A 19,432-nucleotide genomic window follows, 5' to 3' on the forward strand; every position below is an offset into this window, starting at 1 on the left:
CAGATATGCAGATGACACCACCCTTATGGCAGAAAGCAAGGAAGAACTAAAGAGCCTCTTGATGAAAGTGGAAGTGGAGAGTGAAAAAGTTAGCTTAAAGCTCAACATTCAGAAAACTAAGATCATGGCATCTGATCCCATCACTTCATGGAAATAGATGGAGAAACAGTGGAAACAGTGTCAGACTTTATTTTGGGGGGGCTCCAAAATCACTGCAGATGGTGACTGCAGCCATGAAATTAAAAGACGCTTACTCCTTGGAAGGAAAGTTATGACTAACCTAGACAGCATATTAAAAAGCAGAGATATTGCTTTGTCAACAAAGGTCCATCTGGTCAAGGTTATGGTTTTTCCAGTAGTCACATATGGATGTGAGAATTGACTATAAAGAAAGCTGAGCACCAAAGAATTGATGCTTTTGAAGTGTGGCGTAGGAGAAGACTCTTGAGAGTCCCTTGGACTGCAAGGAGAGCCAACCAGTCCATCCTAAAGGAGATCAGTCCTGAATGTTCATTGGAAGGACTGATGCTGAAGCTGAAATTCAAGTACTTTGGTCACCTTATGCGGAGATTTCATTTGAAAAGACTCCAATGCTGAGAAAGATTGAAGGTGAGATAAGAAAGGGACAACAGAGGATGAGATGGTTGGATGGCATCACCGACTCGATGGACATGAGTTTGAGTAATCTTCGGAGTTGGTGATGGACAGGGAGGCCTGACATGCTGCAGTCTATGGGGTCGAAAGAGTGGGACATGACTGAGCGACTGAACTGAACTTAACTGAGTGTGTATCTATTAATCCCAAGCTCCTAATTTATCCCTCACTCCCACTTTTCCTCTTTGGTAAACATGGTTTATTTTCTGTTTCTGAGCCTATCTCTGTTTTGTAGGTAAGTTCGTTTCTATCCTTTCTTTAAGATTCCACATGTAAATGATATCATATCATATTTGTCTCTCTCTAAGTATGATAATGTGTAGGCCATCCACGCTTCTGCAAATGACATTATTTCATTCTTTTTTATGTCTGAAAAAATAATCTTTAAAAAAGTCTGACGGCAACGCTCTATCTAATTACATTTGTAGAAAACAGGAGCCCCTGTGTCATGCCAGGAAGATGGTGGACCAGCTGTGCCAGGGCAGCTGTGGCTCTGGGTCCTGGAGTTGGGGAGACAGCCTCTGGGTTCTGTGAAAGGCAGCCAGAGGAATGGACTAGGATGGGTGCAAGCCTGAGACTGGAGTCTGACAGCACCTAGTCGCTATATTCTGTTGATCTTCCTGTATAGTTAGGATGGAAGGGAACTCCTGGGAGAAGCCTCCAGTTGGACTCAGGTTACATGGAGTGCCCCATACTCTTGCTCATGACCATGATGTGGTGCACTGTGGCGTTTCTTAGAAAACACCCTAAAACGGGACAGCATAGCAATCTTACAGAAGTAGGCTGTCAATGGCAGGGGCCAGGGAAGGGATGCTAAGAGGTGACTGCCTTGCCTTGCTAATTGTACAGGCCTATTTTGAAATTCTGGCCTCATCACATGGCTGACTGACCTTAGGCAAGTTACCTAACTTCTGACACTCAGCTCCTCCTATGTTGAGTGAGGGTAATGATAAGATCTAACTCAAGGGTTAAAGGGAGGTTCTGGGGAGATAGTGTGTATATAAGGTCGTTTATGAAGGCTTCCCTGGTGGCTCCGTGGTAAAGAATTTGCCTGCAATGCAGGAGACTGGGACGGGAAGAAATGGCAGCCAACTCCAGTATTTTTGCTTGGAGAATTCCATGGAGAGAGGAGCCTGGTGGGCTAGTCCATAGGGTCGAAAAAGAGTCAGATACAACTTAGCGACTTAAAAACAACAACAGGCACTGCAATGCTTAGTGAGCAATGGCTATTTTTTTTCTTTTTTTAAAATCAGTGAATCTAACTCACACTACCCTCTGCTTTGTCCTTCATGGAAAAACAAACACATTTCTACCTGTTACTTTCAATTCCTGGTGTTTCATTAGCCTTGTGAGAAGATTTCCTAGTGGAAATTTCCTTCCTTATTCTCACAAAGATCCAGGATTGAATGGGGGAAGAGTTAGTGATAAAATTGTTTTTCTTCTTTCTAAAGGTCAGAAGCTAAGTCCATGCTTCTCTAGTTGGTTTCTCTCTGACTCATCCTCATGCCGGAAGCAAATTGCGTATTTCCTGTCTCATTTTCTCAGTCAGAAAAATGGGCTTTCTTGAATCCTTTTTCTCTCCCTGCCTTTCAGCACAACCTTCTGTTTGGGGGCATTCTATAAACTGCAGTGGGATGTTTTGCTTCCAATTTCCTCTTTCAGATGTTTTAGACTCCTTTCCAGCAGTAAGAAATGGGGGATGTGTTTCTCCATGGATGTGTCACGGAGAACAATAGCAGAGAGCAGTGATTCTCACCTCAGGGTGACTTTGCCCCAGAAGACATTTGTCATTGTCTGGAGACATTTTTGTTTGTCACAACCGGGGGCTCTGGTTGCTCCTGGATTTCATGAGTAGAGGCCAGGAGTGCTCTAAACCTCCCACAATGCATAGGACAGGTCCCCACAACAAAGAATCATCTGGCCCACACACCAGTAGTACTGAAGCTGAGAAACCCTGCCATAGAGATATGTTAACTTCTCTCATGTACTTTTTCTTTTTACATTTTTGTCCTTGGTCTCAGTTTTCTTTATCCCACCTAATCCAACCTCCTTCCCTCTCTCCTATAGATCTTACTACTCCTTCCCCTTCCTACCACTAAGTCTTTTTTCATTCTCTCTATCTTCTGCCCTCGAACTGTTTGATGATCCTCCAAAGTTCCTAGTTCTTGAAAAATACTCGTGAATTTGCTTTTCCAACTCAGTCACTACCATGGGCCTTTGGGCTGGCCATTCTAACTCTCTGGGCTCCAGCTTCCTCCCTGTAAAAGGGCACAGGACTGAATGACCTTTAAGGCTCAAATCTGTGACTGACAATTGTCCTGACAATTCAAATGCCTAACATTCTTACAAGAAAGTCTTAGTGTAAGAGAGGACCCCTATTAAAGTACACTGGGTTTATCTCTAAATTATGAGAAAAAAAAAATGTTTACCCGAGTGTGGGAGTATATGGAAATTCAATCTTGCAAAGGCAATTAGGGATAAGATAAAATCTATGGGAAAATTAAATGAGCTAAAAAGATAGGTTGCAGCATTATTTGTAATAATAAAAAGTTGTAAATGGTATAAATAGCCAACAATTGTGGATTGAGACAAAAAAAAGTATGGTATAATTATATGATGAAATACCATGCAGCAGTTAATAATAATTAGGAAGTTTTTAACAATGTGGAAAATACTAAGATGAAGGTAACAAAATCATATGTAGTTTATACTCATATTTAGTGAAAGCATTTTCTAGAATGAACATTTTTAAATGAAATTATTTTGTCCTTTCTTACTTCAAAGGTAATACATGCTTATTTGTAAATGATTTCAAAAATTCAGATAAAACAAAAGAAAAATTATCTATAATTTGACCACCAGAGTTAACCCTGAGCTATCTTTGCAGTCTTTTTGCATTCTATTTTTAAAATAATAATAGTATCATATGTTTTTGTCACTTGCCTTTCCTTTGCTTGGGCTTCCCTGGTAGGTCAGATGGTAAAGAATCTGCCTACAATGCAGGAGACCTGGGTTCGATCCCTGAGTTGGGAAGATCCCTGAAGAAGGAAATGGCAACCCCTTCTAGTATTCTTGCCTGGAGAAGTCCATGGACAGAGAAACCTGGCGGGCTATAGTCCATGGGGTTTCATAGAGTCAGACATGACTGAAAGGCTTTCACTTTCACTTTTTTTTTTTTGCTTTCCTTGTCATTATAGTCCTCTGCAAAGGCATTTAATTGCATAACATTCCTTTGTATCTGCACTGGATCAAATTAGGGGAAAGTAAATAAACTTTTAAACAATGAAGAGTGCCAATTCACAGTTAGGAGCTTGGTGGACCTGAATGTTCTTCTCTTGAATCTCCCTCAGGGGGTAGCTTCAGTTATGTTGGGCTTGGCAGCTCCTATCACAGAATCATCAAATGGCAAGTTGAGTGGGGATCTTGGAAGTCAGGTAATGCAACCCATTTCTCTCTCTCTCTCCAGACATCCCCTTCCAACTAACCTTCCAACTAACCTATGACCTGGTGTACTTGGGCCGATCCACCCCGAGCAGGAGAACCATGTGGCCCTCCACTCCCCTCCAGCTCCCTCTCCCCTCCATCCCCAATGCATCTGGCTGACATGATGGGCCTGCCTGTTTCCCAAACCCTTTCTCCCCGATAGAGGTGGGGGGCCTCAGGGCCTTCTTGTCACCAGGTTCACGTGACACAGGCTCAGTCTCAGACGCTCTTCCCTCCGTGATTCACTGCCAAGTCCTGCTTCCCTGTCTGGGGACGTTATGGCATCAGATTTATCTGGTTAAAGAGGGAGAAAAATGCTTACCAGCTCATTTTTCTACTGCGGGCACTCTGAAAAATCTTCTAAAGTTCTCACAGCGTCACCACCGGCATCAAAGCCTCAAAAAGCCCTCTGGGACACTCCTCTGATCAAGGCTACCAGCCTGAGTGAAATTCCAAAGAAGACAAAACTGCTTTGTTTCAGAAACCCCTCCCTCCGTGTCCATCTCCCATTTCAGACTCCATTTCCCAGTGCTCTCCTGGCAGAGGAATTTTCCCATCTGCTGGCAGTCGTAAAGATATCTGTGTGTGCATGCGTGCTAAGTCGATTCAGTCATGTCTCTCTCTTTGCAACCCCATGGACTCTAGCCTGCCAAGCTCCTCTGTCCATGGGATTCTCCAGGCAAGAATGCTGGAGTGGGTTGCCATTTCCTTCTCCAGGAGCTCTTCCCAACACAGGGATTGAACCCAGGTCTCTCACGTCTCCTACATTAGCAGGAGGGCTCTTCACCACTAGTACCAATCCAAGATGTTGTCAGGGTAACTATGGGACCCCAGGTGTCTCCTGGGGCTGTTTGACTGAGGCACTTATAGGGCTTTCACCACAGGCTTTACCCCCTTCACTCACCCCTGAAGGGTTGAGGTAGAGCGGAAGCCAGAATTCAGGAAGCCTCAAGTGAGCCAAGCATGGTGCCCAGTGCTTTCTGTAGGTTTCTGCATTTATTCCTCACAGCACCATGCACTGCACATTGTTAATCCAATTTTAATACAGAAGAACTGGGACTTTAAGAGATTAAGTCATTGACAGAGGAGCAGAGGCAGGATTTGAACTCAAGGCTGCTGATTCTAATATTACATCACAATGTTGCCTTCCCATAAGATCAGTGCCTGTGCATTTGGTTACCCAGTCCGGTATTCTTGGGGATTCCCTGGTGGCTCAGACAGAAAAGAGTCTGCTTGCAGTTGCAGGAGACCTGAGTTCGATCTCTGAGTTGGGAAGATCCCCTCGAGTAGGAAATGGCAACCCACTCCAGTACTCTTGCCTGGAAAATCCCATGGCCAGAGGAGCCTGGTGGGCTACAGTCCATGGGGTTGTGAAGAGTCAGACAGGACTGAATGACTAAGCACACATGCTTTTTCAAAGAAAAACAGAATGTCGGAGCCCTAAATCAGTGTGCTTCTGCGCTCCAGCTCATAGGTTAATACAAATGTCTTTGCACACAGTAAACATTTCTGAATTTCTGCTCCAGACATCAGGAAGGCTGAAGGTTAAAAGGACAAGCAAAGTCTCCTCCAATTCACTAGTAATGACTCTAACTACTGCCTCTCCTGCTTCCCTTGTCCTTTTGCAGTTGCTTCCCTGGAGTCACAAAAGTGAGCCTGGAGGACCTGGAGCATTAGTTCTCAAAGTGTGTTCCTCGGACCAACAACAGCAGCATCTCTTGGGAATTTGCTAGGAATGCAGTTTCTGGGACTCTGCTCCACATTTGAATCAGACGCTCCAAAGGTGGGGCCCACAATCTGTATTCTAACAAGCCCTCTGGGTGGTTCTGATGTGCTAAAGCTGAAGACATACTGACCTAGAGAATGATTGGCATAGACCCTTGGCCCCAACCCCTCCTCCAATCAGCTGCTGAGCTCTGTGGACGCTGCCTCTGCCTCCTAGCTTGTGTGCTTTGTCCTGACTCAGGCCCAGTGAGCTCTTGTCTGCCCTGTGACAGTGCCTCCCAGTAATTCACCTCTCATCCCTCACTGACTTCTAATCCCTGTTGCCCTCTGATATTGCCCTATCTCTCCACTCTGATGATGTCGTGTGGCTACTGGAATAAAATCCAAATTCCTTAGCTTGGTACTCAAGATCCTCCAAAATATGCACCAGACCTTTATTTTTAGTCTTATGTCCTACTTATCCTCCCCTTTATGTATCCTATACCCAAATGGTGCAAGAATGACTCCCTGTTTGCTACAGATTTATACTTTCTCACTGCTGTGACTTTGCTTATGCTGTTGGTCCCTCTGCCTGGAATTGCCTCCATTTATCCCCATGTAGCTGTTAAGTTTCAGCCCACATGTCATCTCCTCCATAAAGTCTTTCTTCATCCTTCTAAATACTTCCCATTCTTTAAAAAAAAAAAAATTGAAGTAATTTATTTAATTCCCTATAGAATTAAGTTAAAATTTTGTCCTTTTGCACTTTTAAGTTTTTTATTTAATTGAAATACATTTGACCTACAGCATTATGTTAGCTCCAGATGCATAGTATAGTAATTCGATATTTCTATACATTATATGATCTCCCTTCCTTCCTTTTGAATTCATAGAATTTATATTTACTTCTCTTATGGTGCTGATTAAATTATATTTTATGCCTCCTTGTGAAGGAGGCATATTTTATATGTTTTATATCGACCATACCTTATACTTTATATTTCCCTTCCAGGTGGTAAGAGGACAGAGTTGTGCTTTATTCCATCTTGCATTTCCTACAGCACCCGCAGTGACAGAGCTTAATACATGGTTGTTGAATGAATGAATGAGTGAGTGAATGAATGCTGGATCCACAAAAATAAAATTGAAAGATTTTTCATCCCCTATTCTCAATAAGCCTATCAAAAATAATTGATATTGCTGTGTTTCTAACAAAATAGTGTCCATTTTATCTCCTCTAAAACTGGGCCAGTTAGAAAGATTACATTATAGCCCAAAGTTTTCAGGGTGATGGTGTGGGTAGAAACGGATTGTTCCCATAATATCTGTGGCTTGAGTAACAATACAGGAGAATGAAATGACAATTTTGTTACAGACCTTTGCCTTGAACAGCATAATGGATACCCAAGCCCCAGCAGGATCTCTGAGTAAGCAAAGGGAGAGTAAAGCAGCAATGACTCTCAAGGAAACAATTGCTGGAACCTTGGAAGTCCCCAGTCGAAGTTGCTGGCCTGGCTTCAATCCAAAGTTAGGAAAGAGATTTCTGCTCAGACAAAATTAGTTACGTAGATCATGTAATACTCCGCTCCATCTCGACAAGGCCTTGACTCATTGAAGACCTTCCTCCATAGGGGCTGGAAAATGTGACTAAGCACAATTTTTGGGGCCCTCAGCCATGGAGCACCAGCAACAGTGTTCTAAGCTCTAAACAAAAACCAGGGCAGAAACGATAACTCTGGGTCCCTGGCCTTACTGTTCAGTGGGAGGGGCTGTGACTGTGAGAAGCAGAAGTGTCTGGTGTTCTTCTAGGACAGTCATGACTCTGATGGGTTTTAAGTTTCCCTGAAAACCCAATTGTTAGAGAAGCAATCTCTCCTTTTGCCGGCTCTGGGCTTCTAGTTCTGTGTGGTTGCTTGACTTGCTTCCTCACACTGACTCAACAATTGTTTGTTCTTGGAAAAGACTTCATCATCTTTCTAAATCTCACTTCAAGAGGGCATTAGGCAGAGGGCCTGTTCTCCCCAGCCTCCACTTGGGCAGAAGGAAGAATTTGGAAAGGACACCAGGTCACAGAGTCAAGCCTGGCTGGCGTGGCTCCACTTGAAGGAGAGTGGATGCTTCTGCTTCTACCTCACTGAGCAGGATGTCTCCCCAGCCTTGAGCACCTCTTTCTGGCTGACATCTCAGCCCTGGCACTTTACTGTCATGCCTGGTGGCTTCAAGCGCTAAGTCTCTATGTGACTCTCCACTGTTCCTCCTTTGTCTTCTGCTGCATGAAGTTTCTTATAATAAGGCCCTAGATTCATTTTGTGTATATTGCTGAGAGTCTTTCCTGTGAATGTTTTGAGTTCCTAGACACTTGTTTTTAGCAGGATGCTTAACAGTCCCTCCTGTATCTCAAGATGATTTCCTAGATGGGCTGACCACATTGGAGTTGGTGTCTCTAACTGTGAGGCAATTTTCAGCAGTGTCAAAAAGTGCTCTTGTAAGGATCTTTCTGGTGGTCCAGTGGTCAAGACTCTGCACTTCCAGTGCAGAGGATACAGGTTCGATCACTGGATGGAACTAAGACCCTGCATGCCGCATGGTGGGTTGCTGTTGTTCAGTCGCTCAGTCAGGTCCGACTCTTTGCGACCCCATGAATCGCAGCACGCCAGGCCTCCCTGTCCATCACCAACTCCCTGAGTTCACTCAAACTCACGTCCATTGAGTCAGTGATGCCATCCAGCCATCTCATCCTCTGTTGTCCCCTTCTCCTCCTGCCCCCATTCCCTCCCATCATCAGGGTCTTTTCCAATGAGTCAACTCTTCGCATGAGGTGGCCAAAGTATTGGAGTTTCAGCTTTAGCATCATTCCTTCCAAAGAACACCCAGGACTGGTCTCCTTTAGGATGGACTGGTTGGATCTCCTTGCAGTCCAAGGGACTCTCAAGAGTCTTCTCCAACACCACAGTTAAAAACATCAATTCTTTGGTGCTCAGCTTTCTTCACAGTCCAACTCTCACATCCATACATGACCACTGTAAAAACCATAGCCTTGACTAGACGGACCTTTGTTGGCAAAGTAATATCTCTGCTTTTCAATATACTATAACGTGTACTCACACACAAATATGTGTTAAAAGGATAGATATTAAGTATTAACAGTAGCTATCTCTAGTAAGTTTTGTGTTTTGATTTTTCTCTCCTGGTACATATTTTTATTTTCCAAAACTCTTACCATGAAGAGATTTTGTTTTGGTGATAAGCAAAGAGTAGTGCATATTTTCAATTTTCTAAATAAATAGGTCCTTGGGGAAAATAGTTTGCAGGAGGATCCCTAGATTGGTACCTACAGGGGTTTAGATACACAGCAGGATCCTCTGGTCTTAGCAATATGGTGTGAGTGAGCAGGGGCCGCTGGGGCTTTGCAAAAGCCCAACATGTGAGGCAGGTGGAACCTTGGCTTCATCCCTCTCCAGCCATGGTTGACACCAAAGGAGTGAGCCAGGTGGCAGGAAATCCTCAAGGCTCTGGCAGGCAGGCTTTCTGCCTCAGATTTCGCAACTGAAGCCGCAGGGTAGGAGGAGCAGTGGCCCCCACTCTTGAGGAATGAGGTGCCATCAGAGGGCTGACTAGTGGTCCCCTACCTTCTCTCAGCCCCCTCTTTACTGTTCAGAGTGAGTTCTGCACCAATTTCAGCAAAGCTTTTAAGTATTAATGTTCTCTGAGTGCTAGGCCCATTTTGTAAACACCCAGTTTCAGACAAATTGCTTGTTTTCCAAGGCCTGACTAGATTAAGTGCTAGAATTTTGAAAGATGCCATTTACCTGGGCTCTTTGGGAAAGTTCACGTAATTGTGCTCCTGGCTCCTTTCTTTTCCATTCCTGCCTCTTGTTTCCACCCTAACCTGTTAAAAGGGTCAACCATGCTCATTTTTGTGACTACTCTATGGAAAGGCAACCATCAGTGTGGCTCCAATGCACATTTTAAGCAGAGGCAAAGAGCCCTGAACACACTGCACCCTTGAGAACTGCCTTGTGTGGCAGCCCTGGGGCGCTCCATGCCCTGAATCTGGGATGGGAGAGGCTGGAGCGGAGCAAGACCCACTACTCCCGGTACTGCTCCCACTTCTCCTCGGTCTTGTAGAATTCCTCAGTTTCTCTTCATCTTGCTGTCTCTTCATCGCGCAGATGGATATAACAAGGGAAATGTGTGTATGGGGTGCTCGTTCTCTTGCTGAGGCTCATGTTTTCTAGACGGGGCTGCACAATCTGTTTAAAGCTTGAGCCTGAACACATGGTCATTTAGCATAAACTTTTCATTTTATTTTTAACACCAAAGCACTTAATAACTCCTCGTTTCCTAATGTGTGCTCCCCGCAATAAAGACCACCTGTTTATAGTCCCAGGGCAAAATTCTTGGGTTGTGGGGATACACTGGCACTGCTCCCAAAGCTGCTTTAAAAATCTAGTGGTTCCAGTAATTCCCTGGTGGTCCAGTGGCTAAAACTCCTGGCTCCCAAAGCAGGGGGACAATTTTCAGTCCCTAGTCAGGGAACTAGATCCCACATGCCCCAACTAAGAGTTCACATGCCTCAATTAAAGATCCTGCATGCCACGACTGAGATTTGGCACAGCTAAAATTAATTAATTAATTAAAACTAAATTAATTAAAGAAATAAAATCTAGTGTTCTAAGTCAAATCTCAGAGGTTTGTTAGGAAATAATAATGGGAATAAAAAGTAGAGTATTTTTATTAATGGTGAATCTGAACAGACAGCTAGAAGTCATATCTAACATGTATGTGGCTAAGAATTTGAGACTCTGGTTCCACAGCTTAAGCCCAATAAAACTATAACCCAAGGCATTTTTTAGGAAGTATTGAATCTCTTCTCTTAATGGCTAAACTCTGTGGTCCCGACCAAATGTTCCCATCTCTGCCAAACTACTGAAAATCATATTACAAATAAATTAAATGACATAAGCCTTCTATCCTCCCTATGAGAGATTTCATAATATCTTGAAATGGAAATGTGATTTTAAGAGATGAGACTAGCATCATCTCAACTGCATTTAAAAAGATATTCCTAAAAGCTTTGGCACATCAAAGAAAACCATCAACAAAATGAAAAGGAAAATAGGAAGAAATATCTGCAAATCATATATCTGATAAGGAGTTAATATTCAAAATATACACAGAACTCATAAATGGCAAAAAAAAAAAACACTGGTTTTTAAATGGGCAAAGGTTCTGAACAGACATTTATCCTAAGAAGACATATAGATGGTCAACAGGTACATGAAAAGATGCTCAACATCACTAATCACTAGAAAAATGCAAATCAAACCACAATGAGATACCACCTCAACCTGTCATACTGGCTATTATCAAAAGACAAGAGATACCAAGTTTTGGTGAAGATGAGGAGAAACAGGAAACCCCATGCACTCTTGCTGGGAATGTAGATTGGTGCAGCCACTATGGAGAACCATGTGGAGCTACTAAAAAGTTAAAAATAGAACTACTATATGACCCAGCAATTCCACTTCTCAGTATTTATCCAAAGAAAATGTAAACACTAATTTGAAGATGTATGCACTCTATGTGCATTGCAGCATATTTTCAATAGTCAAGATATGGATACTTCTTGATGATGAATGGATAAAAAGAGGTGGTACATGAATACAAGGAATACTATTAAGCAAGAAAGAATTAAACCTTGCCATTTGCAATGACATGGATGATCCTTGAAGGCACCATGCTAAGTGAAAAAAGTCAGTCAGAGAAAGACAAATATGTTATGATCTCACTTACATATAGAATCTAAAAGCAAAAAAAAAAAACAACAAAAACAAACAAAAAAAACCTACTACCAATGAAAAACCAAGCTCATAGATAGAGAAAACAGATTGGTGGTTGCCAGAGATGGGGAGCAGGCAAAATGGGCAAAGAAAGTCAAAAGGTACAAACTTCCCATTATAAAATAATTAAGTCACAGGGATGTAACATAGCATCATAACTATAGCTAATAATACTATGTGTGTTAGTCACTCAGTCGTGTCTGACTCTTTATTATCCCACGGATAATATTACCCGCTAGGCTCCTCTGTCCATGGGATTCTCAAAGCAAGAATAGTGGAGGGGGTTGCCATTTCCTACTCCAGGGGATCTTCCTGACCCAGGGATCGAACCTGAGTCTTCTGTATTACAGGCAGATTCCTTATTATCTGAGTCGCTAAGGTAGCTCTAGTAATAATACTATATTGCATATTTAAAAGTTGCTAAGAGAGTGGATCTTAAAAGTCTTCATCCTAAGAAAAAAATTTTTGTAACCAAATAGGGTAACCCATATTAACTAGACTTATTATGGTGATCATTTTACAATAGGTACAAATATTGAATCATCATTCTATACACGTGAAATACAATGTTAAATGTCAATTATGCCTCAATTTTTAAAAAAGATATTAGTATGCACAGGAAAATTCTCCAGAAAAATGTGCTAAAATGAAACCTTTAGGTAGTGAGGTTGTGGGTGATTATTTGCTCCCTTTGTTCTCCACAGTGAGTAGACTTTACTTTCATGATCAGGAAGAAGATTAACCATTTCAGAAAGGAACGTTGAAAGCTAAGCCACATTCCTATGGGACTCATGGAATCAGCTCGGTTTTAATCTGCAGTTGGGTCCTTTTTAACAATTGCCTCAGTTATCTGTTTGGCCAACAGATCTTTGAGGACACACAACTGCCTGGGTCGTGCTTAAGAGAAATATGTTTTTTCAGCTACAAAAGAAAATTCCAAGTTGTCAGGGGGGGCCAAGCTTATAAAAGAAAGCTTTTGAGAAAGAAGCCATTTTCTCCACCCTTCATGCATTCCACCCCATGACCAGTACTGCGTTAATGACAGAACTCCTGTGTGCAAACGTGTGTGGGTAAGTTTCTACAATACAGGGTTGCATTGTACAAAGAGCCTGTGTTCTGGAGGCCCACAGCAGCTGTGTGCCCTCGGGTCAGCATGAACAGATTCCCCTGCAGAAAGAGAGCCCCCCAGAGAGCTCAACGAAAGCTACTCAACTAGGAAAGCATGCAGTAAGAGCTGGAAGTTTAGAGATCTACAGAAGGTAGCTCTAGAAACCGTTTAGAGTATTCAAAGCCTACTTTAAGACCCCTCTCTAACTTAAATCTGGTTGGAGGGTTGAGGGGGAGAAATTCTCCCACTGCATTTACCTACCTTTTCTTTCCCATCTCTCTTTCCTCCATCACTGATTCACAACTTCCTGTTGACAAGAGCTCCTTTGCCCTGTGGGTGATTTTTCCTTTGTTCTTATTTTAATTGCTAAGTCCTGTCCAATTCTTTTGCAATCCTGTGGACTATAGGTGTCAGCTTCCTAAGTCCATTGGGATTCTCCAGGCAAGAATACTGGAGGGGGTTGCCATTTCCTTCTCTAGGATCTTCCTGACCCAGGGGTCAAACCCACATCTCCTGCATTGCAGGCAGATTCTTTACCACTGAGCCACTTGGAAAGCCTGATTTTTCTCTTGCTGACCTCTAAGAGTCGAGGAAAGGGTGGCCCAGTGGGTAAGACTCCACACTTCCAATGCAGGAGCTTGGGTTCGATCCCTAGTTGGGGAATTAAGATCCCATATATGCATGGTCAAAAAAAAGAGGAGTCTAGGAGAGAGAATTAGAAAGTAAATCACAGAACTAAGCTATGTGCTATCATTTGCTGTGTACAAGGAGATAGAAGAGGCTAATTCTGTGACTGCCATGGACAGTGTGACTGTCAGGAATCTACAGGAAGAGGGCTAGGAGGTTATATCACCAGCTCACCAATGGAAGACTCTGGAAAACACTCCAAAGTTCAGAGTTCTGAATTCTTCTCCTGCCTGACTGTTGAGTCTTATCAACCTCCAACGACTAAGATTCTCTGGTGATCAGGGCTGGAAGCAGTATCAGAGATCATGTTACCTAAGGATTGCCACCTCAGATGCCTACAGAGGTCTGGAAAGTGACAAAAATGAGTGAGGAACACTGAGTAAGAGGTCACAAGGAATGGTGGGGGGCTGAGGCAAACCGGAAATATAGGCATTTACAAAAACACTGTGTGGGCAGAAAACAGGGCTGCTAGCCAACATCGTCACACAGGCTGCTCATGTGTGACATATGGCTCCAAACTAATTTTGTGTATGAAGAAATAAAGGTTCAGAGAGGTGAAGTGACTCACTCCAGGTCACACAGCCTCGCAGCGGTGGAGCCGGTCCTGACAGCCCAGTCTGAACTTTGGGCCGGGACTCTCCCCACCCCACCATACAACCCCTTAACCTGCCCCTTGGCTGAAGCTGGATAACCCAACGGTATACCTCTCTCCTCCAGTGAAAGCTGATATCAGGCATTTTAGTGAGACTCAGGGACCTTTTTCCTATAACTCCACATTCCCATTTTACCTAAGAGGTCAAACCAGTTGCAAATGCCACCATCAGTTATAGCTTTCCCACACCCTGAATTTCTTCCTTGCACAGCATGCGAAGTGTTTTCTTTTGTTGGGTTTCCCTCTGGGTACAATTTGAGAACTGGTTGCTCCTCATTCCAAGGCTTCAGGCAACAAAACTACAGTTTAGGTCTAAAACTTCTGAGTAAGATATTCTGAGCATTGGTGCAAGTTTTGTTGGAAGTTGACTTTAAATTTGTCCTTAAAATGTTGGGGAAATTAATTACTAGTTGTAAAGCACTCTGAAAATTAGGGATGAAAGGATCCATGGATCTACAAAATATTATTATAATTAATGAATGCCTATCAATAAACTATGATTAAGAATAATGGGTGTTCTTCACAGGTTATCAAGCTGAGGGATCTTTCACACGGGTACTTGTAGTACCATCTGTTTCGCCAGAAATATTCTCTTTGTAATTTGCTCATGAGAGTGTTGGTTCAGTGTGAAAAGGTACATTTTGTGCTTTGAAGAGAATATTACTGATATTTTTATACACCATGAGTTAGCAACGATGGATACTACCCTTAATTTCCATTTATAATTACTGTTGGGAAAACTTTTCAAATATTCTCAAGCTTTGTTTCAAGGAGAATCTTGTCAGATATTATATATGTTTAGGTTTCCTCCCCCGACTCCTCCTCCATCTAAGAACTCAATGTCTTTTTGGCTTTTCAAATTGGAGAGATTCTTTTTGGGTTTAATTTATTCATTTTTAATTGAAGGATAATTGTATTACAATATTGTATTGCTTTCTACCATACATCAACATGAATCAGCTATAGGGTATAAATAGCAAACACCAGAGCTCAAGGTCTACACATAGCAAATGCTCAATAAATATTTGATGAGTGAGTGAGTGAGTGAGTGAGTGACAGGCAGGCCACGGTTGCCTGAGTCCTTTTTGGGAGTTCGGATGATGTTAGCACTCGGAGTTGTGAGGCTATCTTAGTTCTTTGCGTAAATGGACAGATTGTCTCCTGGCTGGAATCCTTCATTTCTGGAGCTTGGTTTGGATTTCCAGTCCATCGATCAAGCCCATTTAGTGACTGGTAGTGGTATCCCTGCTCAGTGATGATAAAGACTGGCTTGATGATAAAGACTGGCTTCATTACTTCATTTGTTTGTGGATCATTTATAAAAATTCCAAAGTTACGGGGCTTGGAACAGAACAAAGCAATTGCGGTGATTCCCCTGAGTCTCACAAACCACACAGGTGCTGCTTTGAAACAGACATACTTAGGTTCAAATTCTAGACAATAATAATGGCAAATATTTAAGCAGTGATTACATTATGCTTAGTACTATGCTAAGCACTTTGCATGGATTATCTCATTTATTTCTCATGATTACCCTAATGAAGACAGTACTATAATTATGCCCATATTAAGTTGAGAAATAAGAGGCAGAGAAGTAAAGTAATTTATCCTAAACAACACTGGTAGGTAGCAGAGCTAGGATCTGGGCTCTGATCTATCTGATTCTAGGGTCTGACCTCTTAATTCCTATAATTGCCTCTCATCAATCACAGCTTTGCCACTTATTACCTTTGTAACTTAAAGGAGTCCTTTGACTTCTCTAAGACTTGGCTATCTCATTTTTTAAATGAATATTGTCACAGCCACTTTTCAAAGTGTGTACCTGAGCATCAGCCTCTTCTTTATTCCTCTCTCTCAATCTAATAATAAGGTTCAAAGAAGGCTGTTCTTTTCTCATAGTGCTTACTTGTGACCCCACTGATAGGCAAAAAGGTGAGCCCATGATCCCAAAAGGCTAAGTCTGGGTGGTCTATCTCTTTGGCCATAGTTGTTTTGTCAGGGGGTGGACACTGGACTCTAGTCAGGTATTTTTTAACCTGGCACCAGAGAAGGTGAGCTTCAGCCCCTTGATAGTGATAAAACAGAGAGATGGGAGCCTGACTGTGCTTCAGGTTCCCATCTGCAATGCTGTAATAGCAGAAAGAGTATCAGACAGAATGAAGCCAATGCAGAAAGAGTATCAGACAGAATGAAGCCAGTGTAAAGACTGAAGCAGAAGGGATTAGGTGGAGAAAAAAGCCCAGGTTTAAACACACCCAAGTCCTAGCAGCTCCCCTGCCACTTCTCCAGCATAGCTACAGAACCAACAAATCCTCACTTATGCCTAAGCTAATTTGAGTTATGTTTTCAGTTACTGACACTAAAATAAAGAGAACCCTGTCAAGTACACCATTGCATTGGATATATATAAGCCTAAATGAGCACATGTAGGGAAACCCATTTATGAAGAGTCCAGATTTCAGACATACCATTAGTGGGCTTACAAGGAAGCTTGGGTAAGTTGTATCAGTACTGGGAATGGTGTCTCCTGGAAAACACAGTACCTAACATTTGCAATCAAGTGCCACAGATATTGGAGAAGGCAATGAAAATCCACTCCAGTACTCTTGCCTGGCAAATCCCATGGACAGAGGAACCTGGTAGGCTGCAGTCCATGGGGTCGCTAGGAGTTGGAAAGTGACTTCACTTTCACTTTTCACTTTCATGCATTGGAGAAGGAAATGGCAACCCACTCCAGTGTTCTTGCCTGGAGGATCCCACGGACGGGGGAGCCTGGTGGGCTGCTGTCTATGGGGTCGCACAGAGTCGGACACAACTAAAGCGACTTAGCAGCCATAGATATGATCATTACATCACCCAAAACTTGAAACCTGGCCCATCTCCTTCCAGTGCAAACTTATTGCTAATTACAAGCCTTTGGAATCTTGGCTTTTACCAGTAGTTATATTTTGCTAAAGAGCTAGCACCAAGTATCAGAGAGAAAATTAAACATAAGCAAAATTCTCAAAAGCAAAAATGACAGAAAGGATGGAATTAGAAGAAAAAAACAATAAAAGAGTTGTTGGAAATATGCTCCATGTGCTCAAGAATGTAAAGAAAAATATGAATACAATGATAACAGGAATAAAAGAAAATTTAAAAGACCAAGTTGGAGCATCTAGAGATGAAAAATGCAATATTTTAAATAAAAATACACTGGGTAGAATTAGATGCAGATTAGGTATTATAAAATAAAATATTGGTGACCATGAAGAACTAAGGACAAATTATCCAAAATAAACCACAGAGAAAAAGATTTTTTGAAAAAGAACAGAGATTTTGAAAAAATGTCAAGCAGCCTAGCATATGGTAACTGGAGTTCTAAGAGGAAAGGAGAGCATGAAAACATATTTAAGGAAATCATGATTGAAAATCCCTACAATTTAATAAAAGTGGTGATTTTATGGATGTGAGAATCTCAACAAACTTCAAATAAAATAAACAGAAAGAAAATAACATAATGAAAAAGAGCAGCCAAATAAAAACAGCAGGATATAAGAACACATTTCTTGTCAGAAACGATGAGCCAAAAGACAATGGAGGGACACCTTTAAAGCACTGAAAGAAAACACAACAGTCAAGCTAGAATTTTATATTCACTGAAAATGTCTTTCAAAAACAAGGCAAATGCGAGAGCTTTCAGAGAAACAAAAGCCAGCAGACCTCCACTATAAGAAATCTTAAAGGAAGTTCTTCAAGGAGAGTGGTAGGAAGGTGGAAATTTGGCATCACAAAGGAATAGAGCACATTGGAAATGGGAGCTAACTGGGTCATATAAAAAACATTTCAATTTTTCATTTTTTAATTGTAAAGTTTATATCATATGTAAAGTAAAAATGAATGACATCAAGAAGCAGATGAAAAATTTTATATTATACATAAAGTTGAAGGTAGATTATAGTAAACTAAAGATGTATCATATAAATCCTAGTTCAGTTCAGTCACTCAGTCATGTCCTACTCTTTGTGACCCCATGGACTGCAGCACGTCAGGCCTCCCTGTCCATCACCAACTCCCAGAGTCCACCCAAACCCATGTCCATTGAGTTGGTGATGCCATCCACCCATCTTGTCCTCTGTTGTCCCCTTCTCCTCCTGCCCTAAATCTTTCCCAGCATCAGAGTCTTTCCCAAATAAATCCTAGAGCAATTGATAAAAATAAAGAATAAAAATTACAATAAAAAACTAAAGAAGTACTGATAATAAACCGATTGTAAAGCTAAAATGGGAACATAAAACAAGTAAAATAAACAAGTAGAAGAAGAAAGGAAACAAAGAACATATGGGAAAAATAGAAAATAAAGAGCAATATGGTGATTTTAAATTTAACTATATCAATTACAGGTGGCAAGAACACATAGAAGAACTGTACAAAAAAGATCTTCACAACCTAGATGATAGTGATGGTATGATCACTCACCTAGAGCCAGACATCCTGGAATGTGGAGTCAAGTGGGCCTTAGGAAGCATCACTACAAACAAAGCTAGTGGAGGTGATGGAATTCCAGTTGAGCTATTTCAAATCCTGAAAGATGATGCTGTGAAAGTGCTGCACTCAATATGTCAGCAAATTTGGAAAACTCAGCAGTGGCCACAGGACTGGAAATGGTCAGTTTTCATTCCAATCCCAAAGAAAGGTAATGCCAAAGAATGCTCAAACTACTGCACAATTGCACTCATCTCACATGCTAGTAAAGTAATGCTCAAAATTCTCCAAGCCAGGCTTCAGCAATACGTGAACCATGAACTCCCTGATGTTCAAGTTGGATTTAGAAAAGACAGAGGAACCAGAGATCAAATTGCCAACATCCACTGGATCATGGAAAAAGCAAGAGAGTTCCAGAAAAACATCTATTTCTGCTTTATTGACTATGCCAAAGCCTTTGACTGTGTGGATCACAATAAACTGTGGAAAATTCTTCAAGAGATGGGAATACCAGACCACCTGACCTGCCTCTTGAGAAATCTGTATGCAGGTCAGGAAGCAACAGTTAGAACTGGACATCGAACAATAGACTGGTTCCAAATCAAGAAAGGAGTACATCAAGGCTGTATATTGTCACCCTTATTTAACTTGTATTTAACTTGTATTTAACTTTTATTAAATATTTAACTTATATTCAGAGTACATCAAGAGAAATGCTGGGCTGGAGGAAGCACAAGCTGGAATTAAGATTGCTGGGAGAAATATCAAGAACCTCAGATATGCAGATGACACCACCCTTATGGCAGAAAGTGAAGAAGAACTAAAGAGCCTCTTGAT

The 19,432-nt window shown here is 41.8% G+C and overlaps 1 protein-coding gene and 1 long non-coding RNA gene across 9 annotated transcripts in view; one reads left to right on the plus strand and one right to left on the minus strand.

The window, feature by feature from the left end:
* The window catches only part of PLD1 (phospholipase D1), a 284,818-nt gene that overhangs the window by 259,820 nt on the left and 5,566 nt on the right, over positions 1 to 19,432 (plus strand). For 3 of the 8 annotated variants that reach the window (XR_011250438.1, XR_011250449.1, XR_011250462.1), the window contains one exon: positions 5,766 to 5,920. The exons of 2 other annotated variants lie outside the window; for them this stretch is intronic. Coding sequence is in view for 3 of the 6 variants with exons in the window: in XM_069560097.1 (XP_069416198.1) it covers positions 5,766 to 5,870 (105 nt within the window). In the remaining 3 variants the exon portion in view is untranslated. Of the gene's footprint in view, positions 1 to 5,765; positions 6,523 to 19,432 lie in introns of those variants that run through there. 3 more of the 8 variants (XM_069560097.1, XM_069560124.1, XM_069560178.1) reach the window with 1 other exon arrangement.
* Positions 1 to 19,432, minus strand: part of LOC138423836 (uncharacterized) — a 107,710-nt gene that overhangs the window by 25,541 nt on the left and 62,737 nt on the right. The window lies entirely within an intron of this gene.

The sequence above is a fragment of the Ovis canadensis genome, chromosome 1 (assembly GCF_042477335.2).
Source record: "Ovis canadensis isolate MfBH-ARS-UI-01 breed Bighorn chromosome 1, ARS-UI_OviCan_v2, whole genome shotgun sequence".
Taxonomy (NCBI): Eukaryota; Metazoa; Chordata; class Mammalia; order Artiodactyla; family Bovidae; genus Ovis; species Ovis canadensis.